General features: G+C 40.1%; 1 protein-coding gene across 1 annotated transcript; it reads left to right on the top strand.

Moving 5' to 3' along the window:
- Positions 1-2,595: 2,595 nt before the first annotated feature.
- Positions 2,596-12,903, top strand: LOC310930882 (putative oxidoreductase YjmC). Its single transcript, XM_083893941.1, has 11 exons — positions 2,596-2,717; positions 5,492-5,640; positions 5,732-5,920; positions 7,758-7,819; positions 9,817-9,870; positions 9,994-10,092; positions 10,206-10,341; positions 10,704-10,822; positions 11,791-11,886; positions 12,017-12,127; positions 12,270-12,903. Exons 1-11 carry the CDS (start codon positions 2,710-2,712, stop codon positions 12,330-12,332), a joined length of 1,086 nt encoding a protein of 361 aa, XP_083750067.1. The 5' UTR covers positions 2,596-2,709; the 3' UTR covers positions 12,333-12,903.
- Positions 12,904-25,992: the final 13,089 nt, after the last annotated feature.

The raw sequence follows: 25,992 nt of genomic DNA, 5'->3' as shown, positions 1-25,992 counted from the left end.
GCAACAGGGAGATGCTGCTTAAAGGACACGTACAGAAAAAAAAACTATTGGAAATCATAGTTTTGCACTTGTTCAGTCGTTTGTATCTATATGATACAGAACTCAAACAATTCTGGTCAACGTTTTGTTTGATTTAGTTGTTTTTTCACCGTGTTCGGCACAAACGTCTAAGACTGGAGCAGAAACTATTAATGACTATAGCGGCATATTCATGTCTCCGCTATCTTCTGCTCTGGACTGTTCAGTTCCAACATGTTTCCGAGCTGAAAAATAAGCTTCACTGTTCCCTTCTGGCATTTTGCACCGTCATCATCAGCTGGATGACTATCTGCAAACTGAATCACTCACTGTGTCCCACAGAGGAGCACAACAAAGCCTCTTTTCATTCAAGTCATTATTAACAGTGAAGAAATGGCAGGAGGGGAAAAACAGCATCTGATCATGGGAAGGGAACAAGGGGAAGTCACAACTGTGGATATTCTGTCGCTCAAATATCACCGTGGTCGTGGTCGGACTAAGTGCTGCACTCTAGTGCTTCATGCCGTTACAGTAGAGCAACGATAACATAAAAGAAGCCGCTCTTTTTGTAATCTGACTCTGGTGAACACCAGCCAGCTGAACTGGTTCCTGTGCCCTTTGGTCTCATTGTATTACACTGCAGTGGATATTATTTATAACAACACAGCACACTTGAAGCTCCACTGACGCACACACACACACACACACACAGCTCGAAATGTGCTCTTGCTGTGAAGTTTGTTCAGAAGCTTAAATGAATATGTTTTTCCATCTCTAAATGAGAAGCTCTCAAACATGTGAGCTCTACGTGTTACACAACCTTACATAAGACGGCCAACATCTGGGATCCATTACTGAATTCCTCCCACCTGAACAGAGTGTGCAGAGAACTTTTTATATGGTTTGAAGTAACCCGGTCTATTCAAATGGCGGCCCCATAGACCAGCCTGTGGTTCTGAAGAACACTTTTCAATGTCCCTCAAAGATTCTTTCATACATTCATACAGTCGTCTGATAGGCTTGATAGCAGTGTTAGTTCTTTTATATCCTGTAAAAGGGGACATATTATGCAAAATCAACTTTTTACTCATTTAAATCCTTATATTTGGGACTCTGGAGGCCCTATCAGTCGGCAAAGTGTGAAAAAAGATGACTCGCTCATGTTTTTGTGGTCCTCCTCAGTCTAAGTACAGGAGATAAAACATGCAAAAGTTCTATTATTGGCTCCACAGTGCAGCACAGAGTTCTACACAAACTTCCAGCCTCAGAGGATTTATCTGTCCAGTGGATACATGTTATATATGACAGCAATGTGCCTGCTAGCGCCTGTAAATGATCACTTTTCTAAATGCTAACTGCTGTTAGCTCCCAGTAGCCTCTGTGGCTGATGTCATTTCCTGTCCCTTAAGTTTCGTTTTACTTTTTTTTTAGGTGGACCTAAAGAGATACTACTAAACAGAGTGTTCTGAACAGGGCTGTTTTGGCAGGGTGATTGAACTGCTGTGGTGCTTCATCCTTATGGTATTTTGATCAAAGCATGTCACAGACATGTTCATTAGGACACCAGGGAACTAGTTTAACTTGCAGAAATAGGGTTTAATATGAGTCCTTGGCTTAGGGTAAGGCACTTTGAGGTGTGTGTGGGTCACATATGACATTATCTCCTATTTGAAAGAGAAACAAATGCTTGTCGTGTGCAACTTTCTTTGATTTTATGCACTTTCAGTTGCACCGGAGATGACAAACATGCTTTTGTATGTGTAAAATAGCTACAGCTAATGCACTTTTTTATGCACTTTTGAGGTGTGTGACTACGAGAAACTTGTGATGTTTTTTTTATTGCACTTTTTGATAAGCTGCAGAAAATGGCCCAACTGAGTTTGTCATTGAATAGTTGCTGTTTTTTTAAAACTCTACTGGGAGCATGTACGTGGAGGAAAGCCTGGCCCCTAGTGGCCTTCTCTGGAACTGCACCGGATCAAATGTGATTTCCTGACTCTGATCTTTCTATTGTAAGAAAACAAGAAGAACACAAGCACATGGTTTTGTGCTTTATTTCTTTTTTTTTTATTTCTTTAAAGAACTGCATTCACATGTCGTTTTATTGCAAAGGTTCACGTGATCTAACACAGATGTTCTTCTGTGTTTCTCAAGTGTGTGTCACAGATGGGTTTCACTAGAGGGAGCAACGTGACCTCTTCCTGTTCATGTGTTATGCAACATACGTCAACAGTCGAATGTGTTTCGCATTATTGGTATGATTATGAAACTTTAGAAATAACTTTTGATGATGACAGAAAAGCATATCCTTATAAGAGAGTGGTCTTTTTCAGAGGGGCCTCAGTCCAAAACATGTCTACAATGTCAGACTGTGCAGCAGCAGGAACAGTTTACATAACTTGGGAACAGACTTCCTTAGGGAAGAACCGACCTATGTGAAGGAGCAGCGGGAGAAACGCCCTCAGAGGCTGTGGATACTGTAATGTACCTGGGTAGACTTGGAAACACTGGGGCGTTTCCAAACGCTGCAACACAACCCGAAAAGCAAGTGGGTGGAGTCATGAAAAGATCATTGACATCAGCTGCAGATCAGTGACTTCCACACAGAACAGAGACCACTCACTCACTCACTCACTCACTGCAGAATCCACCACGATCTCAGGGGCGGAGAGAAAAAAAAAGACAATCATCATGAGCAGGTAACAAAAAAAAACAACCTTTCACCTTCAAACAACTCATTACACGCAGTTAAAGTCACTTGTTATTGAGCTGCATGGTGACAAAGTGAAACAGAAACCTGTGAGTGCATGGTTGTGGATAAAGCGCACAGACGCTATTTTGACTTCAAATGCGCATTCCGATGGAGGAGGGGTCTCCTGGTGTCTCTGATGGAGGACAATTGGGACTTTTCGACTCCCTTTGTCTTCCAGTTACACTTTGAAACTCTGCCCCTCAGGACTTTTCCTTGATAAACGTTACGATTGAGTCGTGTTCAGTCAACACAGGTTGTGCAGAATTTCCTGCTTCCTTGAGTATAATGTGCATCACTTTGTGCGCCACTTTAGTGTGATGCGTTTAGTTTTCACACAATCCGAGACACGTTTTTTGTTATTGTTATGTAAATGCTTCACTAGATCATGCATCTATCATATAATGTGAATTAATATCCACAGTAGTTGTGTCTTAATATCTGACACATCACACACGTTATTGGAGAGGACAAACGCTGCAGGACATGCACATATTTACTTTTGAGTGTTTACCAACTTCTGCAAACACCATCATACCTGCTGACTGTTTCACGTTATGTGCCTATGTGTGGGTTAGATTTCTTCATGTCACTCACTCAGACAACCTGTGGTAAGGATGACAAGCATGCAATCCCCCCAAAAAAATCTTATTTTTTAAATAACATTCTTGAGGTGGAAGCTGTTATCCTTGGCTCTTTGCTGCACATGGTCTATAAACATCCTCTCAAATATGAAAAACCCCCTTCCTGGCCTTGGATAATAATAAAGTGTTTAACTGTAAACTGAAATAGTTTTGCTTCCAGTACAGGGGAGGTGTGGTTTTTGCTTGTACACAATGTTCTTGAGCTCTCTCTCTCCTCCTAATCATTTTCTTCATGTAAAATGTTCAAATGGTTTGATGGACTTTCCCTCATTGTCCTTTTTTTTTCTGTGTGGAGCGGGTGGGGCTTAAAGTTTAATGTTTCCAACAGAAACGTCTGGTTTATGACTCTCAAGATTTATCATCATTGTGTGACAGTGGGGGGGTTTTCTTTTCTAACTAACAAACAAATAGAACCACAATAAGTTTGATACTGTATGTAGTTGTCAGTCCCAGAGACAACTTTCTCACCTCTGATGTACTCGTCGATTGTGACTTGTGAGTGAAGAGCAGTTACTTTGAAAAGGAAGTAAACAGGCCAGTGTGCCTGCAGACCCAACGCTGGATCCGATTGTGGTACATTCCAAAAGTTATAACACAAAGTCCTCCAGTCACCACCAAATACCAGAGAGCACTAAGAGACAAACATGGAGGAGTGACGCAGATATGAGGAGCGAGCGCAAGAGAGAACGTCAAACCCTCAACGACACAAACTCAGTGTTAAAAAAGAAAGCATGACATGCCAATCGATCTGGTTACAACACTTTGGAGATCTTATACCAGTCTGTTGTTTTTGTTGAATCTCACTGACTGTGAAGGGAATTGCAAAAAAAGAAAGAAATGCAACTTAACAGAAACAAACAGGACGTAAGTGCTTGTTAAAAAAGAAAAGCACGACTCATGGACATGTACGTGCATGACGTCCTGCTGCAGTTGACCATCAGACTTCAGTTTTGCAGTGACCAGCATGAGATTTTCTCAGTGACCTTCACATCCGAATGTTTACAAGTGGCAGTGGAAGTGTTGCAATGATACGGGCCGTACCACGTTTCTGCTGGTGACCTGCTTTGGTGGTTAGGCCTAAAGGGAAAGTACAATTTCTATAAATAACAAATAAATCCGTCACCGCAGTTCATCCACAAAGAAATCTCCCTCTTCTTGTTCTTCATCGCCGTCGTCTTCTAATAATTTCTAACAGGCTGAACACTGAGCGGTGTAACGCTGCCCTCCGCAGGTCTTCTTCCTTCCTCCAGTTCATCCGCTTTGGCATTGGCTCCTTCTTCTTCTATTGTTGTGGTGTTTTTCCTTCACAGGGAATCAAAGGCATTGGAACTTAATTGGCTTTGATTATAATATAATAATATTCTATATATAATAATAATCTTCAGCATTCCTTCTTGATCTTCTTCGTCTATTGATAATGATAATAATAATAATTTGTGACTGGCTGTCCTCCGAGAGGTGTAACGCTGCCCTCCACAGTTCAAAGTGCTTAATCACAGCTCAAAGTGCCGTATCCTCCGACAATTTCACCAATTCATACGTCGAAAAAATTCAGCTCGTTCACGATATTCTAGCTGCTATTTATTTTTTTACTTATTTTTTAATCCTTTTTTTAAGTGGATCATCCGGATCCAAAGGCAACAGCACGATTACTCATTGGCAAAAACACAGACAAAATGCATATGGTCTAGTTCATTTTAGTTTTAGCTTCGGAAAATATTCTAAATAATACTGTGAGTTTGTATATTAAAATATAATCTTCAGTCGTTTTGTTATTACTCGACCATCTGCTGATCTGTTCTAGTTACGTTCCTCAAGAGGGATGTAAATAACTATGTCCAGCTTGAAAACCGTTGCAGAATTGATGGTTTCCAGATTCTGTAAAAGGACCTGCAGTGATCGTACCTTGAGGGAAGATTCACGTGTTATCCAGCAAATGCATGGCAGTCCGACGCAATCTGTAAATGCCTCTCCGTATCTTTCCGACTCAAGCTTGTATAGTTCTTAAAAGTGGATTTCCAGTATGTGGCCGTACATGAATGTTATAAAGTGATGCTCATTCAACACGTCCTCTCTGCAGATGTCTGATCAGCCAGTTGGAGGTGCAAGGCTTCATTGAGCGATGCATGACGGCCGTGGGCACCAAGTATCACCATGCTCACAGCCTGGCAGAGGTGCTGGTGGAAGGAGACCACAGAGGCCACTACAGCCATGGACTTAACAGAATGGGTTAGTGAGGTGAAAAGTGCTGACACGGCTGTGTGGGATCGGACGATAGAAAGCATCTCACGCCTTTTTTTTTCTGTGCTCTTTTTGACAGACATGTACGTGAAGGACATTCAGACGGGAATCTGTGCCAAGGACGGTGAGCCGGAGGTGCAGAAGGAGAGCGTGGCCACGGCACTGGTCGATGGGAAGAACCTCCTGGGTCCAGTGGTGGGAAACTTCTGTATGAATCTGGCTATAAAAAAGGCCAAAGAAGTTGGCATCGGTTGGGTGGTGGCACACGGTGAGTCACTTAATGTGGTTGGATGTAGGATTTTGCACGTTCTCCCTCCAGCAGTTCAAAAACATGAAGATTAAGTTTAACTGGACATTCTAAAAGAGTAGAGGAGTGAATGATTGTTTATCTCTTTGTGTTGGGGCTGTGATGGTCCTGGCGATCTGTCCAGGGTTAACCCTGTCTCTCCTATGTCAGTTGGTATTGGCTCCAGACCCCTGTGACCCTCATGTGGAGGATAAAACAGTAGACGTTGTACGTATAAAGAATGACGCTTTTCCACTACATGGTCCCGGCATTGCTTTCTTATTAGAGACAGTATGTGGTGTCTTCTTGATACTTGGTATCTTCTTGGGACCTGCTATCTTCTTGATACTTGGTATCTTCTTGGGACCTGGTATCTTCTTGATACTTGGTATCTTCTTGGGACCTGGTATCTTCTTGATACTTGGTATCTTCTTGGGACCTGGTGTCTTCTTGATACCTGGTGTCTTCATGAGACCTGGTGTCTTCATGATACATGGTGTCTTCATGATGCCTGGTATCTTCTTGGGACCTGGTATATTTTTGATACTTGGTATCTTCTTGGGACCTGGTGTCTTCTTGATACCTGGTGTCTTCGTGATACCTGGTGTCTTCGTGATACCTGGTGTCTTCTTGGGACCTGGTGTCTTCTTGATACTTGGTATCTTCTTGGGACCTGCTATCTTCTTGATACTTGGTATCTTCTTGGGACCTGGTATCTTCTTGATACTTGGTATCTTCTTGGGACCTGGTATCTTCTTGATACTTGGTATCTTCTTGGGACCTGGTGTCTTCTTGATACCTGGTGTCTTCATGAGACCTGGTGTCTTCATGATACATGGTGTCTTCATGATGCCTGGTATCTTCTTGGGACCTGGTATATTTTTGATACTTGGTATCTTCTTGGGACCTGGTGTCTTCTTGATACCTGGTGTCTTCGTGATACCTGGTGTCTTCGTGATACCTGGTGTCTTCTTGGGACCTGGTATCTTCTTGGGACCTGGTATCTTCTTGATACTTGGTATCTTCTTGGGACCTGGTGTCTTCTTGATACCTGGTGTCTTCATGATACCTGGTGTCTTCGTGATACCTGGTGTCTTCGTGATACCTGGTGTCTTCTTGGGACCTGGTATCTTCTTGGGACCTGGTATCTTCTTGATACTTGGTATCTTCTTGGGACCTGGTGTCTTCTTGATACCTGGTGTCTTCGTGATACCTGGTGTCTTCGTGATACCTGGTGTCTTCTTGGGACCTGGTATCTTCTTGGGACCTGGTATCTTCTTGATACTTGGTATCTTCTTGGGACCTGGTGTCTTCTTGATACCTGGTGTCTTCATGATACCTGGTGTCTTCTTGGGACCTGGTGTCTTCTTGATACCTGGTATCTTCTTGATACTTGGTGTCTTCATGATACCTGGTGTCTTCATGATACCTGGTATCTTCTTGGGACCTGGTATCTTCTTGATACTTGTGATGACCACGCCCACATTGAGGAGGAACTATATTGTAATGGAAAACCAACCAAACTGTGGAGAGGCGAGCTGAGGCGAGTCGTGCTGGGACCAAGTAGTGGAAAAGTTACATTACATTATTGCAGTACTGCTTATTTTGTATGATGCATTTGCAGTTTATCCTGTTTATTATGAGCTAATGTTTAACACTTATATTGCACATGCCTGGGTTTAATCAGACTGAGCCCTCAGTTATCGTATAGGAATTATTTATTGTTTAAAGATTAATGTTTAAAACTGACATAGTTCCATTTTCATTTTGTCACTTGACACACAACATTGATATAATATTGGCACCTTTCTGTTTTTAGGTTCCAATCATTATGGTATTGCTGGATACTACTCTATGCAAGCTCTGAAGGAAAACATGATTGTGAGTAATACATTTATCTGTCTCTTTATCCATTTAAAATGTTGACACGACAGCTGTTGGAGGACAAAAAAGCTACAAATCATCTTAAGATACTAAGATAATAAAGATGTGGATCAAACTAGGGTTAGTATGAGGTGATGTAGGAGGGATGAATGGATGCTGTAAGAGCCACCGGATGATGGTGTGAATGATAAAGGTAGGAATCAGGCTTTTATCAGCTATTATGACCTAGAAAGATTTTACAAGCCACTGATCGGCAACAGTAAAATAGTCGACTGGTTTTAATGTTTAAATCAGTGTGTGTTTTTTTACTTTGTCACGCCATGAAGTCATGGTGTATATTTGAACGATCAAAATGTACGTTTTTAAACGACGTTACAGATGATGAGAATGGACTTTTAAAGCAAGCCACAGACACAACGCTGCTCGACCATAACATCTGAACCAGTTGGCAATTTAACTGACTGTTGTAGCTAATGGGTGTGAGTGGTTGAGTATTGATTGTTCTCTTTGCTTCCTGGATGTGCAAGAAATGATCTTGTCTTTTTCTTCTTCTAGTAATTTAAAGCAGGCCATTATTATAGTGAGTTGAACTTACAACAGAATAGAATGGAATAAGTCCTTATTGACCACAGAGGTGGGACATTGTATTTGACTCACCAGTTACACTACAGATGACAAAACAACACAGATTACACTAAAAAAACACATTAAAATCATTTAAAATAACAGCAAAAGTGAAAAGTTGAGGAAATGCTTATTGACTACGGCAGTGGTTTGCCTTGTTGGTGAGGCCAGATACAAATAAAGGCAGGTTACACTGCCTGGAAAAACATGAACATGAACACTTGTGAAAGGAAAAGCAGTTCAGCTTTTATTTCTTAAAGGTCCCATATAATGCAAAATCAACTTTTTGATTATTTTAATACAGACTCTGGAGGCCCTATCAGTCGCCAAAGTGGGAAAAAAGATGACTCACTCATGTTTTTGTGCTCCTCCTCCGTCTAAGTACAGGAGATAAAACACGCGATGTTGACTTCCACTCTCATTGGGACATCACAAGACGCTAAATTCCTGGAATTGTTGTCTCGTGGAGCTCCGCTTTGTCCGTAAAACACGCGAGTGCTGGCGAGGGCAAAGACATCTGAAAACTGGAAGTCCGCAAAAAGTTCTATTCTTGGCTCCACTGTGCAGCACAGAGTTCTACACAAACTTCCAGCCTCAGAGGATTTATCTGTCCTGTGGATACATGTTATATATGACGGCAATGTGTCTGCTAGAGCCTGCAAATGATCACTTTTCCAAATGTTAACTGCTGTTAGCTCCCAGTAGCCTCTGTGGCTGATGTCATTTCCTGTTCCTCAAGTTTCGTTTTACTTTCCTCTTGATTTATTTAATGAAACAGCAGCCAGAGTGCTGCACACACTGGTGCTGTCATCGTTTTTTCAATTCACAATTCCTTTTTTTTAATCTCCCAAAAGGGGGCAGAAAAGGTTTTGGAACCCCTGCAGTAAGGTATGAGGTATATAAAGGTATGTTTCTGGAATGGTTGTCTTGTTTTTTGCTGCGTTTGAGGTTCAAGAGGGTCGTGATACAAGAAGGTTTAGCAACCTCTTCAGCGTAGGATGGTAACTGGCTGCATCTTGTCGGACCACTGATGCTCCCTCATAACGGCTGGTTTGATGCCTGGCTACATTTTTGCTGATAGAAATGAAAATGATTGCTTGCTTGCTTCCATTTCGGAGTTGCTGTATTTAGGGAATTATCTCACGGGCCACAAACCGCCCGGAGGCCTGGGGCTTCCAACGAAATCTCTTTCCATCATTAATGCACACGTGTGCTATAGCAAATGTGTCAAAGGTGCAAATTGCAGACGTCGTTTTAGCCTCTTATTTTCAGTTGAGCTTTTTGGCGTGCCATATTTTACTATTATTATTTATATTAACAAAACGAATGAATTAATAAGCTGTTTATAAATGATATTTTCCTCCCCACAGGGCATGTCCTTTACCAACACATCCCCACTGGTGGTTCCCACACGTGGTAAAGAGGTAAACGTGTTACTTATTCAATAAAAAGTCATGTACTTCACGTCTCATATGAGTTTATCCCTCTTGTACTGTGGAAAGTGTTTGATTTTAATATACAGCATATCATTGACCTGCTGTCTGTAGTGCACTTTGGGCACCAACCCCATCAGTGTGGCAGCTCCTGCTAAGGATGGAGACAGCTTTGTTCTGGACATGGCCACATCAGCTGTGGCTCTTGGAAAGGTGAGACAACGGGGTCGAATGTGGGTTATTTTTTATTAACATTTATATGATTTGCATCTCGCTTGTTGTTAGGTTGGTGTCGTTTACTCTTTTACTCGACGTCATTTGCGCAGGTGGAGCTGCACGACCGTCGCGAAGACACCATTCCTGAGGGCTGGGGCTGTGATTCTGAGGGGAAGCTGACGACAGATCCTAAGAGAGTCCTCCAAGGAGGAGGACTGTTGCCCATCGGCGGCAGTGAAGCCACAGGTCAGAAACCAACCAAGTCCATTCAACTGATCTGGCTTTTTACTCTGAGAATCAGATGCTCATGTTTCCTTGCCCATTTCAGACTCCGTGGCCTGCTCTACTCTTTCCTCACACATGTTTTGCGGAACAGTGAAAGGAGCCAATGCATAATTAGTAATTATGACACTGGTCGATCTGCAATCTTTGCATAGTATGTGTGGGTGAGGTGGCGCAACATTAGAGAGGCCATTTTGTTCTAGTTTAGTCTGTTGAAGTAAATGTTTTATATACATATTTTACCTTATTTATATATATATATATATATATATATATGTTTATATATGATTGCCACTGAAGTACATTCCTCTCATATCCTCTTATAGGAGGATACAAAGGCTACGGTTTGGGAATGATGGTGGAGATGTTCTGTGGGATCTTGGCTGGTGCCCACTACAGCAAACATGTCCGCACGTGGAAAGTAACAGACCGTGTTGCTAACCTGGTATGTTTGTTTTGTATTTTATCTTTTTGATGGTGTTGAGGACATACCATTTTTGACTATGCGGTGGCTTATTTTCATACTGTTTATGTTATTTTGTTTCGAGACACGCTAACACGCACTCCTCCTTATCCTCCTATCCTATTTTTTTTTTTATTGGTTGAAAATGACTTATAATAGCTGCAAAAACCCAGTTTGTTTATATCCATCCATCTTCTACTGCTTTATCCTCCACATGAGGGTCACAGGGGGGCGCTGTTGCTAACCAATCCAGTCCATCACAGGGCCACTTGGGAGACAAACCACCATCCACTCTCACACTCGCACACCTATGGTCAATTTATAGTGTTCAGTTTGTTTGTATGTGATTTATAAAATTATTCTCAATTGTATTTCAGTCTAACATAGAATCATACATTTTTTCACAAAGTAGATTTATTTTGAGGCTGAGTTTTCCCTAGACCAGGCCACGTGTACAAAGTCTGGCCGTCTGTGAGATTTTATACTGCCTGCAGCTCTGCTTTTAAAATGTATTATTTATGGCCAGGGAGGGACTTGGACACATGTTACCCTCCATTAGCTCAGCTGGTAAGGAGTTGCACTTTGAACCCAGACAGCTATATGCACTCATATCATATTATGTTATTTGACTCCAGATGTGAAAGAAGGGCATTTTTCCCCCCGTTTTTCACTCCTGCATGGCTTAGATTTAGTTACATTTCCATTGTGACAATGCAAATATATTTTTTATAAAACAGTGCATTTGTATGTTAATGTTAGTGTTAAAAAAAAAAAGCCTGAAATGACCATTGGACCCTGGAAATCTTCCCATTATAACTAAACATGTGACAGTATTTTTGAGTAGATACAAGGTACAATGGAGTTGCTTTACTTTGATTGGATGAGCTGTTTAACAAAACAGAATCCTGGTGATAGCATAATGTACAGCGTGTCTTTCATGTCGTTTTCAGGGACAGTGCTTTGTGGCCATCAACCCGGGGAACTTTGCTGACGGTTTCAATGACAGGATGTCCGACTTGATGTCAATCCAAAGAGGAATGACACCTGTGAGTAGATCCGTGTGCTGCAGAGTTAATATACATTTGATTTGACGAAAAGAAAGAAGAAAAGTGTGATTTACGATTAAAAAAACGCAATGGAAGCGTAAAAGCAAAGTCTATCTTCTGTCTGTCACAGGTTGACTCTGACAGTCCAGTCTTGGCTGCTGGAGACCCGGAGAGGGCGAACATGAAGAAGTGTGAAGAACTGGGTGGGATTCCCTACCACATTAATGTAGTCAACTACATGGTAAGACTTCAGTGACATGTCAACCCACTCATTTGACTCCCAGTAACAAAGTGAAATTAGTTTATTTCACTAATACTTACAAAGGAAAAGCCTTTCAGATTGTGTTATCATGGTTTAATTTCATGCATTTTTATGTCTGCAGAACAAATGTGCTGAGAAACTTGGGGTCAGCCCCCTGCTGCCATGTGATAAGCTCGTCCCCTAATCAGTCCTGTCACGTTTCCTTGACGTGACAGGACGGTTCATCTCGAGGGTTCAGCCTGAGCAGCTTGGAGAGGTGCAGCTTTCTTATTACGACGCATTTTATTCATGTTTTAACTATGCATAACAGGCATTTGCACATTTTGCCTGACATTTTTTTATTAAAATATCAAATGTCAGGGTTTATTTGAAGAGATCAGGAGATGCTTCATCGACAGACATCTGCATTTAAGCGGGTTTTAAAGATACTCTGACTTTGGTAGGGAGAGACAGCACAATCTCTATATCTAAGTGCTTCTGAAGCAGCTTTATCTGAGCAGTGATACCAAAAAATGAACTCAACAGTTAGATCAGAACAGTTATTTTTTTCTCTTTTTACACAGTGCAATTTGGTTAATTTACAGTGTGAGCGATCAAAAATGAAAAGCCATTTAATGCATGAAAGCACTTAAATTGTCTATAGGGACCATGTTTTGCTATTTACATAATATTCACTTTTTCTTGCCATCTTAAAGCATGACTTGTGCCTCATTAAAAACAACATTTCAACCAAATCTGTTTTTTTTGCCGTCATGTATCACCGATGTTTCCATCTTTGTCCATGAATAATCAATACACTCGTCCATTGTATTATCTTAAAAACCGAAACCTGAACTTTTTAGCATCTTTCTATTCTTTGGACTGATATTAAGTTCTAGTCCTAGTGCAATTCCAAAGCCAAAATGTGTGTCAAAATGTACTTTTAGATGAATGATTGTCTTAATCTATACACATTTTTGGAATGAAAATGAGAATAATTATGTAAAAATGACTTTGACGGTAGTTTATTAAAGGTTAAATATTGTATTTATACCTTTTAATTCAGTTTTATCAGTTGGTTAATTCGTAGTAACTTAAACGCACGTTAAAATGTCTTATTCAGTTTATTTTAGCAATGCAAAGCAACTGTAATCTGACTGGTGTTTTGTTGTTGTCCACTAGATGGAGACAAACTCAGTGAATTGCAGAGTTGGCGGCAGAAAAATAGTTTCTTTAAGCAGGTTTAACAGACTGAGCCAAACCATGAACTCAGTGCTGACTGATTTTTCAACTGAAGCCATCAATCATAGATAGATCGACTACTACTATAGATCACTTTATCCCATCTCCAAATATTTACATATTTACAGTATTTTATACATATTTCTTATTATTCTCAGTACAACACAAGAACACATCTGGCTTTAAACACAACCATTCATATCACCGTCCTGGATTAAACTGCTGTTCTTCATCCTTATACTTATTTAAAATGTGTATTTTGTATAATTCTTTTAAACTGATTCATCTTTTAGACTGTTCCATAATTTAACCCCCCAGATTGAAAAACGCCTACTTTTTGAAGTAGTCCTGGCAACGCTGCATTTTTAAATTATATCCCCCTTGTCTCTCTGAATATCCCCCTGTCTTTATTTTATTTTAAATAAGCAACTTATTTCTTGTGTTGATTATTATTTTCTGCTGTTTTAAAGTGAATTTTAGAGCTTGTATTTTTAAGAAGAGTTCATTTGCTCGCTATATAATATATATATATATAATATATATATACATATATATATATATATACATATGTATTTATGTATATATATATATATATATATATATATATATATATATGTATATGTATTCATGTATATAGGTTGAATATTGCTTTTGTACGCCTCCACCTCTACACGCTGTAGCTATGGACAAATAAAGAAAAGAGTCTCAATTTTAATCTAGTGCAACTAGAAAGATTCTAAGATAATTGTGTAAATTCACCCTCACGATTATTTTCTCAAATAATAGCTTAATCGTTTGGTTCATAAAATGTTAGAAAATGTAAAAAAAAAAAAAATTGATCAGTGTTTGTCAAACCTGGAAATGACGATGTTCTCGAATTTTTTTTTTTTTGTCCACAAACCAAAATGATTCAGTTTTAATGATTTCTTTGTTTTGTGGAGCAAAGAAACAAATAAAATATTCACATTTAAGAAGCTGAAACAATCAAAGATCTTGTGATAATGAAAAAAAGCTTCAAACCGATTATCGATTAACAAAATAGTTGAAGATTAATTAAGTAATCGATTAATCGTTTCAGCTCTACGCATAGCTTTTTTCCTCAGCTCTTCCCATTATCTTCATTATTTCTTAGAATTAATTAGAAAATTACTGCTGATTCTGATTTCTATCCGTTGTGTGTACGTCTGTCTCATGACTCCATGCTGAATGTGTGCGTCTCACATTAATCTCCATGCTGATGAGTCACTCGACTCCACTGCTGTTTGTATCGGCCTGTTCTTTTTGTGATTGTCTGCACGACAACAGTTCTCCTCCACTGTTCCGATCAATTTATAGATTTAATAGCTCATTCTGTAAATGACTGGAGGAGAAAAAAAAAGCTTCTCCCAGACACAAAGGGGGACTGGGCAGTGACAGATGCCCAGATCAGGACCTTAATCTTCCATGCCAAAAGTCCTGGCACCAGTCCCCGGACCCTGGATGTCTCGTTAACACTCGATGGGCCGCAGACAATGGAAGAGAAATCAACAAATCAATGGGCTTTCAGTCCCACTGGGGAAGGGAAAAGGTGGAGTAGGAGGGGGGCTAAGTGAGTGCTGGGTTGGGCTGAGCTGGGCTGGGCTGGGCTGGGTCAGGTCTATAAAGGAGATGCATGGGGATTATGTCTTTTGCTTGGGGGGGGGGAGGTAGGTAGGTGTGTGCTTGGGTGGAGGGCTCCATCAAGTCCAAGGATTAAGAGGACGATTCAAAACTTGTTATTGGGGGGGACAGACTCTGAGGTGTGTGTGTGTGTGTGTGTGTGTGTGTGTGTGTGTGTGTGTGTGTGTGTGCATGGGTGGTGGGGGTCTAATCTTTGGCCCAGTGCCCTCGTGTGGATTAAACGGGGGCCCCAAAGAACCTTGAGTGTACGGCCGCTGGCTAGGATTAAGCAGGTTCAAACAGGTGTTTTCTTTTGTGGCGCTGGGGAAGATCTGTCCATCATCCACTCAAAGAGCAAATCATGAGGCTTGATTCAGAGTGTGTGTGTGTGTGTGTGTGTGCAGTCGGTGAAGTTGAGAAGTAGTTTTTTTGGTTTGTTTTTTTGAGAAGGTGACATCTTTATGAATTCAGATATTGTCCGATTGGTTTCCAGTGTGTGGAACTAAATCAGATATGAATCAAAGCGGACACATCAGATATTTCCCCTCTCAATGCTATTTGTGCGTTCCTTCAAAATAAGAGGGTGATGTAATTACACACGTGTTCACTGTCGAGAATCACATGATTCACTTTCTTTCAACTGGTGCAATTTAGGGCTCATGCTGAAGTGTCTACATTTCATAATAACACAATTTCCACTTTCATTCTGACCTTCTATGCATTTTTAGGTCCTTGAGTTGTTAACCATGTGGAAATGTAGATATCAGATATGGGTCAAGGCAATGTAAGCAGGTCCTCCAAAAAAAAGAAGATGTATATGTATATATATATATGTATGTATATATATATATGTATGTATGTGTATGTGTATGTGTATATATGTATGTGTATGTGTATATATATATGTATGTATGTGTATGTGTATATATATATGTATGTATGTGTATGTGTATATATATATGTATGTATGTGTATATATATATGTATGTATGTGTATGTGTATATATATATGTATGTATATCTATATGTATATGTATGTATATGTGTATATATACATTTATATGTATGTGTATGTATATATATATACATATATATACATGTATGTGTATGTATATGTATATATATATATACGTATATATACACATATGTATATTTATATATAATAAACGTATATATATACGTATATGTATATATACATAATATGTGATTGTGAAGCAGCAACTGTGTAGGGAACAAGAGATTAGTGGATAGAAGCACTTTCCTACTGTAGGCTGATCAGATCAGACAAGCTTAGGAGTCACAGAGCTCGTCATTAACCGCTTTAGGTAAGAATTAGAAATACACACACACACACACACACACACATACACACACACAGCGTGCAGGTCTGTAAACAGGTAGATCACATGACATGTAGTTCCTTAAGACTAATACAGTATATAATGCAGAGGCCCCTAAACTCCTGACTTTTGATCTTGTGCACACAGTTTACTGCCTCGTGTGACCAAGGTTGTCCTGAAATAAGCATGAACACAGCGGTTCATAACAGCGTGTAAGCAGGACAATTATCTTGTTTCCCATAAGACAAAAATATCCCCCCCCAGACTTCAGTGTCTTATAACTGTAGCGATTAAAAAAAATCTCATTAATTAACAAACAGAAGAAGAAGCAGCGAACTCTAATTTACTGTCCGATAAAGTCATTTGGTTAATGGTGCTGTGTGTAACTGTGTGTGTGATGACAGACAGGAGGAGGAGTGGAGTGATGGAGAGAGTGGGAGGAGACTCCCTAAAGCTCTGCTGCTGCTCCTGCTGGGTCTTTAATGAGGTGGAGTAACTTCCTGGTTTGTTCCTTCCAGCTGTTGTCCCCACAAAGCCAAAATATTTGCTCTTGGCTCCCATGAGCTCGGGCAAAAAACCATACCTCCAAATGTCTGAGTGAACACGTGAAGATGAAAGCAAAGCATCTGGTGCCTTGTTCTCTCCAACTGCTCGGGAATGCAAATGTCCCTCCATCTGTTCTCCCTCCCTCGTTATTGGTTTGGGGTAATATTCAGATGATGACAATGGAAATGTAGTCAATATTGTCTATTATCTTTGCCTCTCCTGTCTGTGTTTTTTTTTTTTCGCCCTCTGGTTTCGGTCGCCTTTGTTATTCAGTGAATTTATTGACTTATTGTAACAAAACACTATTTTAACATGTACATGAAATGTTTCTTCAATGAGCCCCAACAGCTGTCTTTGAAAAGCAGAATACATTTGTGTTCAAGTTATTAGGAATTATCTATTTTTTTCAGTTTGTAACAATTTTATTGTAGTAGTAGCAGCATTTGTAGTAGTATTTGTAGTTATTCTTTATTCAGTCACACAAATACAAACAGTGTAGATACACAGATTCTTGTCATAGAATGCTTTCAATGCTGCACCAAGCACTATGGTGTTATTCTCACGTTATCAATACATATAGATAGATAGATAGATAGATAGATAGATAGATAGATAGATAGATAGATAGATAGATAGATAGATAGATAGATTGCAACACTGATTGCTCTCAGAACAAGACCTAGAATCTAAAACCACAATAAAACCCCATTAAAATGACTAAAAATGGAAAAGTAAAAGCAGTTTAAGTGAATGTCTGTGGTTTGGTCACTGTGTTAAATTAAGGATATTGATGGCGCCTGGGACAAAGGATTTAAAAAAAAAAAAAAGAAACCCACCTTTGACCAAAGGGGACACAGTAAAATAGCTCCTCCTGGACTTAGAAGCTGAAACTGAGCAGAAAGTGCATGTGAAGTACAGTAATACAGCTTACTTATAAAAAGAAAATACAAGTACTTGTAGTCTTGGGAAAATAGCAATAAATCAGAAGTAAATCTTACTTAAAAGACACCATAATTCATCATATAGTGAATTAGCAGCAGAATGAAGGAAAGAAAGGTCTTGCTGATTACTGTCATCTACATTATAGGGTATTTTTTTTGTTCATTTTCCATCCATCCACTGAAACAACATGTTCTGTTTTGCAGACAAACATCAGGCTTCCTCTACGCACCTGTCACACAGCCGTGAGTAAGTCGACGTGTAGTCCGGAGTGTGAGGTTAATCTCACGCTCTTGTGGTCCTACATATGGTAAGGAGGAGAACAAATAAGAAGAAGCACAGATCAGACAGGAAGATGACATCTAACGCCACGTCTTTACAGGGATCACTTTGAGGAGGTGATGAGTGGATTTTTAAGTTTCTCTTGTGTGCTTTGCACACCTCTGGATATTGTGGCCGTCAGCCTCAGACTCTTACACCCACATGGCAACAGGCAGTGGAGGTGTTGCATGGTTTTTTTTTTTCTGTCTTTGGGAGGTCTTAATGACACTTCAACATTTGTATTCACCGCGATAATCCTGGATCCACTCACTTCTGTCACTTTCTCCTCTTCCCATCAGTCCTGTCATGATTTTCTCATGATATTTAAACTTCAATTTCAACTATGAATTCAAGTCTAAATAAAAAATATATATATTAACAATAGTCATGGTATTCGCGGGGTCTTAAATCCAATAATTTGAATTTAAGGCCTTAAAATGTCTTGAATTCTCCTAAAATCTCATAAAAGCTCTTAAATACAATTTTTAAATGTCTTAAACATCTATTAACGTTACTTTTATTCAACACATGCATAAACTTCTTTCTATTTTTGAGGATGCGATAACATAACTACAACACGGAACTAAAGTAGGTCACCTGTGCTGCCCGGTGACAATTTATCGAGGACCACTAGCTAGTGTGCATGTGCGCGCGCCGCGGTGTGTTACAGCGTAGCATAGCAGCGGAGAAAACTTCATGAAAGCCCACAGCTAAGCCGAATTGTAAATTCAACGATTTGTGACTCCAAATTTCCTTCATGTCTTTTGTACATTTTTGCTAGTATGGATTTGAAATGGGTCTTAAATTGTATTCATTATGGTCTTAAAAAAAAGTCTTAAAAAGTCTTAAATTTGACTTGTTGAATCCTGCAGAGTCCCTGAATAGTTTATTGAGATATTGGCACAATTTTGCATGAAATGCAAAACCTTTGTTTGAAGGCCACAAGGGTTTAGAGTGATGCCAATGTGAAGGTGGGTGCGTGGCTTGCAGTCAGCTGCAGGAGGAAGTGAAGGTGTGTGGACGCATCATTAAAGTGACACAGCTGGTGCTCGTTACTGATCATGCTTTAGCTTGAATGTGTGTGTGTGTGTGTGTGTGTGTGTGTGTGTGTGTGTGTGTGTGTGTGTGTGTGTGTGTGTGTGTGTGTGTGTGTGTGTGTGTGTGTGTGTGTGTGTGTGTGTGTGTGTGTGTGTGTGTGTGTGTGTGTGTGTGTGTGTGTGTGTGTGTGTGTGTGTGTGTGTGTGTTTCTGTTGATTGTGTGTGTCTATGTCGTAGTGATAAAAAAAAAGTGACTTTTGTTCTGTAAAAACTTAATTCCAGAGCCACCCAAAGACGTTAGCTGTAGGCAGGTTCCTATAGGCTTGACTCGTAGGTTACAGTTTTTAGCTTATTTTGCGCATTTATTTCCACTTGCCGTACATCCAGGTTACATTTCCATCCACATATCCAAGCCTCTCTCAGATTAACGCCACATAGATATATTCCCTTGATGTTCTGGGTTGTGAATGATGATCTATTGATTTAACAATAACGTAACAATAACATAATAGGCCAAGAATTTACTACTTTAACTGTTCACAAATGACAAAGTAACAAGAAAGACCTGCTGCTGCAGCCAGAACAAGCAGTCAAAGTATACCTCAACCAAAGATAAATGGATTAAAAAAAGCCTAATCCTTCACTGAACAAGACACTTTTTAACACAGCTGCGTTGGAGAGTCCAGAAGCATATAGCTCATAATGATGATTACAGTATATGTGAAGGTTATAATAGTTTTGGGTTTCTCATTGGTTTTAGTTTTTATTTCGTTTAGAATTTGTTTTGATTAGTTTTTAGAGAGGATTTGCTAGTTTTTATTTGTTGTAAATGCTTAGTTTTAGTTTAGTTTAGTTTTTTGTAATATGGAGTATTTGCCAGGTGCAAGATTCAAAAAGGTATTGTGTCTCAAACGCAGCCTTTGAAAATAAATACACTTCATATGGAACCAAAGGGGTTATGTATGTCATGAATTTACAACGATTAAAACTAAGCACATTTTCACTGCAATTTTAGTTAGAATCACACAATTCAGTTTCAGTTAGTTATCATTTTTGTTTCCAATTTTTTGTTTTTTGGCGCACACTGAAGGCGTAATGTCACATCCTGCTGTGGCAGACGATGATAGCCACAATATTCTGACGTACAAAGTGTCTAGAAATGCAGTTTGCATGGAAACAGACAACCACACATATCTAAAAAAAGAAAAAGAATAAACGACAATGCTATGGTGAAAACATCAGATTCCCTAACAGGTCGTGGTATTACACTGGCAGAGTTAACCGCCTCACTTCCTGTGAGCAGCCAGCCGCTCGTGACGGCAGTGTAGATTTTGTCACTTCAACCTAACAGCTACAGCGACAGGAAGTGGCAAAGCACACAGCTGCATCACAGAGCACCATGGTGCCGTGACTTTCCTGATCTCCTTGATGACATTTGACAGGATCCTGCTGTGTCTGTTATGAGGTGACAGGTACGACGCCGGGCAACAAACGGTCATGATCTGATGCATTTGGCCGTAATTATTTTTCAATCATCTGTCAGCAGCAGCAGCCTTGTTAGAGAGGAGAAGAGCTGCGACAAATGGCATCAGTTGCATCAGTACTTACCTGAAAAACACAATAATCTTTCATTGAGAAGCTTATCTGAGGTTATCTTTTAATCACAAATAACAAGAATGAGCTTTCTGTGTACTGCGCCAACGACAGTTACACTTGAAAACAAAAACACTAAATTAGTTACAAAAATCTGTTTATATCATGAGCAGTCAGCTACACAGAAAATAGTTGTATAATTGTCTGAAAACAACAGAAAAAACTGAAAAATATACTTTGTAAACTGGAGGCACAGTATTATAGGTAATATAGGATCCAGTGTGTACATATATGTATATATGTATTTTAAACTAAAGTAATGTAAACAATATAAAGTAAAGTAAAACATATATACTCTCTCTATATATGCTACTGCTTTAAAACCTCAATATGGCTTTTCTCTTTGTTGTGGTTCAATGTTTAACATCATCAATTTCTCCCTAAAATAGACAAAATTTAATCCTATACATAATCCCTCTGTGTACGTATCAATTTGGTATATTTTTTTCCTATAAAATCACCACTGTTACTAAAAAATGTTATATTTCTATATATAATAGTTTTAGACTTTTGATTGTGACGTATACTCAACTCAGCTCAACTCAAGATTTATTTCTAGAGCACATTTAAAACAACCGGGGTTGACCAAAGTGCTGTACAGATTAAAAGCAATACAGACAATAAAAAAGTAAAAAGTGACTCAGTACAGTTACAATATATAGAATGAATAAAATGATGCTAAAATGCTAAAATACATAAACACAGTGCAAAAAAAGGGAGTTAAAAATGAGGTTTATAATTTTGCCTGATGTCCACTCAAACTTGTTTAAAAAGCCGGGGAGAAGAGGTGTGTTTTTGATTTACAGTTGTTAATAAAACTTAAAATAAAATTAAACAGTTCAAGACAGGAAAGTCATGATTGAGTCAAATATAATATTGTTCACATCAAACACACGGTAAAGACTCAGTACGTTGACTTCAAAGCCTGGGAAGCTTTTGATCACTGACACTGGACCAAACAAAGAGTCATATTTCCGCCCTTTCCTTTCAAACGACAGCCATTTTCCTTTTTTGCTCAGGGGCTTAAAAGCCTCTTTTACCCTTGGAATAAAGGTGTTACACGTGCCATTGTGATCTGGTTCATTTCTCCCCTCCGGGCAAAAGGAGCCTTCATCTACAGTAGGGAGGATTAGAGTGTGTGTGTGTGTGTGTGTGTGTGTGTGTGTGTGTGTGTGTGTGTGTGTGGGGGGCCCCGGCATAAAAACCAACCCCTAATCACACGCACACAAGCAACCCCCAACACACAGGAAGCTCTGCTCTCCATTAGTGAGAGCAGCTGCTGCTCAGTTTACAGTCTGCAGTAAGAAGTCAGAGAGTTGCTGATGTGTGACAACAGCGACAGGTGACAGGTGATGGAGGGAGTAGCTCACCTTTCTCTGTGGTAACTCACACAGGGGTTAGTTTAGGTTTAGGGGCTCCTGGGCCAGAGCCCGGGGGCCTCTGTGACGGATGGGTGCAGCTGAGGCAGCCCCGTTTGGGGGGGAACAGATCTAATGGTTGGGTGTTGGGTGATCCTGAGGACACCCCGAGCCTCTGCAGTCTGAGTTGATTGTACTCATACAGTGAAACCTATGCTCTTAGAAATAAAAGTGCTAAGTAGAACCATATATGGTTCTATGGCTTGTCCTCATAGGAGAACCCTTTTAGTAGAACCCTCAAGTAGAACCTTTTTCCAAGAGTTCCACCTGGAACTCTTTTGGCAGGTTCCACTAAAGAACCCTTTTAAAACCCTTTATTCAGGAAAGGGGTTTTAAAGGGTTCTCTGGATCAAAATGGTTCTTACTGGAACCATTAGTGTTACCAAGAACCCTTGGAAAAACTCTTTCTTTGGGAAAGGGTTTTTCAGGAGCAAATGGTTCCAGGTAGAACCTCAGCCCTTGTAAAAGGACCCTTTTGGAACCCTTATGGTTCTAGTTCCAGTAATAACCATTTTGATCCAGACAACCCTTTAAAACCCCTTTCCTGAATAAAGGGTTTTAAAAGGGTTCTTGGTGGAACCCTCCAAAAGGGTTGGAGCCAAAAAGGGTTCTCCTATGAGGACAAGCCGAAGAACCTTCTACTTTACTCTACCTTCTACTTAGCACTTTTATTTCTAAGAGTGCATGGATCATTGTGGTTTGGGGCCACATACAGCACAATTTGATCTCAAGTGGGCCTATGACACCTATGAACAACATGTTTCCTGTTGTTTTACATTTAATGAAGTATCTTTTTTTTATAAAACTGAAATTTACTGAGGAAAACAAGTGCAATTTCAACAACATTATTCCATGTACACATCGCAGTTGATCTATAATGTCACAAACGTTTAGTCACAGGTATCTGGAAGTGAAAAATTTAGTATTTCACATTATGATTAGATCCCAATTCATGACAAATTCATCCTGTGGGCCAGATTGGACCCTCTGGTGGGCCGGTTCTGGCCCACGGGCCGTACGTTTGACACCCCTGGCTGAATGTTTGCTATGTTTTATCTGAAAGGATAACAAATAATAAATGAGATTACAGTTAGGTGTCTAGAGGATAAGCAGAGATGGCTGGAAAGGAAAGGAAAATCGTCTTTATTGTCGTTATACAACCGAAACTGCACAATGACATTTTGAGGTCAGATTGTTTACTCAAAAACCCAAACTTGTACCTTATAATTACTGATATTTTGGTATTTTTATATTTAAATGAGAATTTCAAGCGTTTCCCTGAAGAGAACTCACTATGTTATATAATTTTATTACACTGGAATTTTCCAGGTTAAAAAAAAAATGGACATGGACATGGCGCCACTGACGTCAGAGAGAAAATGAAATTACGCCCTAATGTTAATGAAGTAATTTTGTTACGTTAAATTAAAGCGTAACTTCATTTGGCATCAGCTGGACAGATGGTCATATCAACAATGAGGACCATCAGTCTCCCACTACAGTGGCATGTTGCTGTGTTCCTGCAGCTCCAAGCCCATCGTCGCACTTCCCATCCATTATCCATCTGCTTGTGCGGGCTTGGGTCTCACGGATGTGTCTCGTCTATGTAGGAAACACAGAGAATCTGTATAATACACGTACAGTATATGGTGCTTCTTAAAAAATGAATCCCTGCAAAATGTGATGTGAAATTTTCTGGTGGTTTGTTGCTTTTCTTTTTGTTTGTTTGTAAAGCCACTTCGTTGATAACTCAAAGACACAATCCGTGATATGTTGATGGTTTAATCCAAAGTTAAGTCTGTTGTGTGGGTCATTTTTTCAGATATGACCTAGAGCAAACAAGACACTCTACTGGACATTTACAGTAGAGTTAAAATGACAGTATTTAAATATTGGCTCCTATATTTATGGCCTCTAATTTGATGGCAATTGGAAGTAGACTTTCAACTACACATTAAATAACAAAATCATTTTTTTACACAATCCAAATCATGTTAAGTGTCCTTAAATATAGCCTTCATACATTACTTTACATTACAGTTATTGTGTTGCTCTTCTTCTCATGCTGCATAGTGAACATGCTGATCATCTCTCTGTGCTAAGAGAGGGTGGTTTCCTTGTATATTCATTTATTACAGATAATGGATTAAGCCCATTAAATACATTTTCTCTCTCTCACACACACACAGACACACTTTCCCCAGTAGATTTCAGGAGGAGCACTGGCTTTAATGGTTCCTCCGGATCAACTGGAAACCCTTGGTCAGGCCACACGTAGTACAGCCCTGTCCTTTTCAAATACATGGAGACCTTTAATCTAGATCTTTGTGGCGATTAGTTCCGTGTAAATTCAAACCTTTGCTGGTTTATTAGTAGCAGCCCAGTGGTCAGAGGTCAAAGGGGGGGCACACTATGCATTTCCAGGCTTGTTTTGTCTGGGTATGTGGTGATGGGGTGTTTGGAGAGGGTCAGCTGGTTCATACACTGACACTACATTGCAGCGCCACCTCCTACTCCGTCCTCAGCCAACCACCGCGGCGAGGAAGTCCCCGGTCTGTTTGGTGTGCGATCATCAGGACAGCTGGTGCCTCGGCAGCTGCGCGGCTGCGGGGTGGCTGGGAAAAAGCCCGTCCCTGGTGAACCCAAGAGGGGCTTCTGCATCTGCTCAGCTGTCGACCCGCCCACCCCCCACCTCTCTTCCTCCGTATCTCCCCATGCCCCCCATACTCCATCAGCTGAGAGCAGCAGAGGAGACAGCTGGCCGGTGCTGCCACTGAGAGAAGAGGGAGGAGGGTGTGTGTGTGTGTGTGTGTGTGTGTGTGTGTGTGTGAGAGAGTCTCTGTGTGTATTGCATTGAGTGAGAACTGACCGAGCAGAAATGACATCACAGCAAAGGAGATGCATTTAAACACATGCTCGCATATACACACTGTTTTGATCCTGCTCATTGGCTGCTGTGCCGTGATATCAGCCTCTAAAACGACTCTATTTTATCACACATGGCAAAGCTGGGAGTTTTCTTCTTGTCGTCATTATTAACATCGTCCAATGTGTAGCCAGTGATGAATAGGCCCCTAACAAGGTTCATATTCACTCATCCATCCATCTTCTACCACTTTGTCCTTCTCATGAGGGTCATGAGGGTATTTTAAATTAAGTAGGATTAACAAACGGACCAATGGTTTGATCTTTAACGGGATACTTCATCAGTTTTTCACTGAGCTGTAAAAAGAAATCTGTCCTACTGTGAGTCAAATGATGCGATACGCAGGGGTCATTAGGTCATTCAAAAGTATTCAAAGTTCATAAATCAATTTTGGGGAAATGAAGGCCCTTAAAAAAGTATTAAAAAGTCTCCCCCGTTTGATAAAGACAGCGATAGCGCAGGCATGCTTGCCCTGCAAGATCGGGTCAGGGCCGCACGCGTAAACGCGACGTTACGCATCTTGCGACAGTGGAACGCACTTCGCCTGGTGCGAAATAATATCCGAAATCGCACAAAATTAACTCCAAAATCGTCCGACATTGGAACATTTAGGTTTTCTGTATATCTAATTGCAAACTTAAGCTGTTTTGTGTTACAGCTTGGTGTGAATGTTGAGAAGGTCTTGAAAAAGTCTTCAAAAGGTATTGAAATTAACAGGATTCCTGCATATACCCTGAATAAAGTTACCCAAACTCTTTGCTTGTAGCCGCTGCCATGTACAGTATCATGCTATACTTTGTTATG

This window comes from Microchirus variegatus, assembly GCF_963457635.1.
Source record: "Microchirus variegatus genome assembly, chromosome: 8".
Taxonomy (NCBI): domain Eukaryota; kingdom Metazoa; phylum Chordata; class Actinopteri; order Pleuronectiformes; family Soleidae; genus Microchirus; species Microchirus variegatus.
Note: the sequence above shows the minus strand (reverse complement) of the source record. Positions and strands in the feature narration are given on the sequence as shown.

Excerpts from the sequence above, each read along its gene's own strand:
- LOC310930882 (XM_083893941.1), top strand. Across the intron at positions 9,871-9,993 it reads TTCCCACACGTGGTAAAGAG|TGCACTTTGGGCACCAACCC; the intron begins GTAAACGTGTTA and ends TGCTGTCTGTAG. Across the intron at positions 12,128-12,269 it reads TTAATGTAGTCAACTACATG|AACAAATGTGCTGAGAAACT; the intron begins GTAAGACTTCAG and ends TTATGTCTGCAG.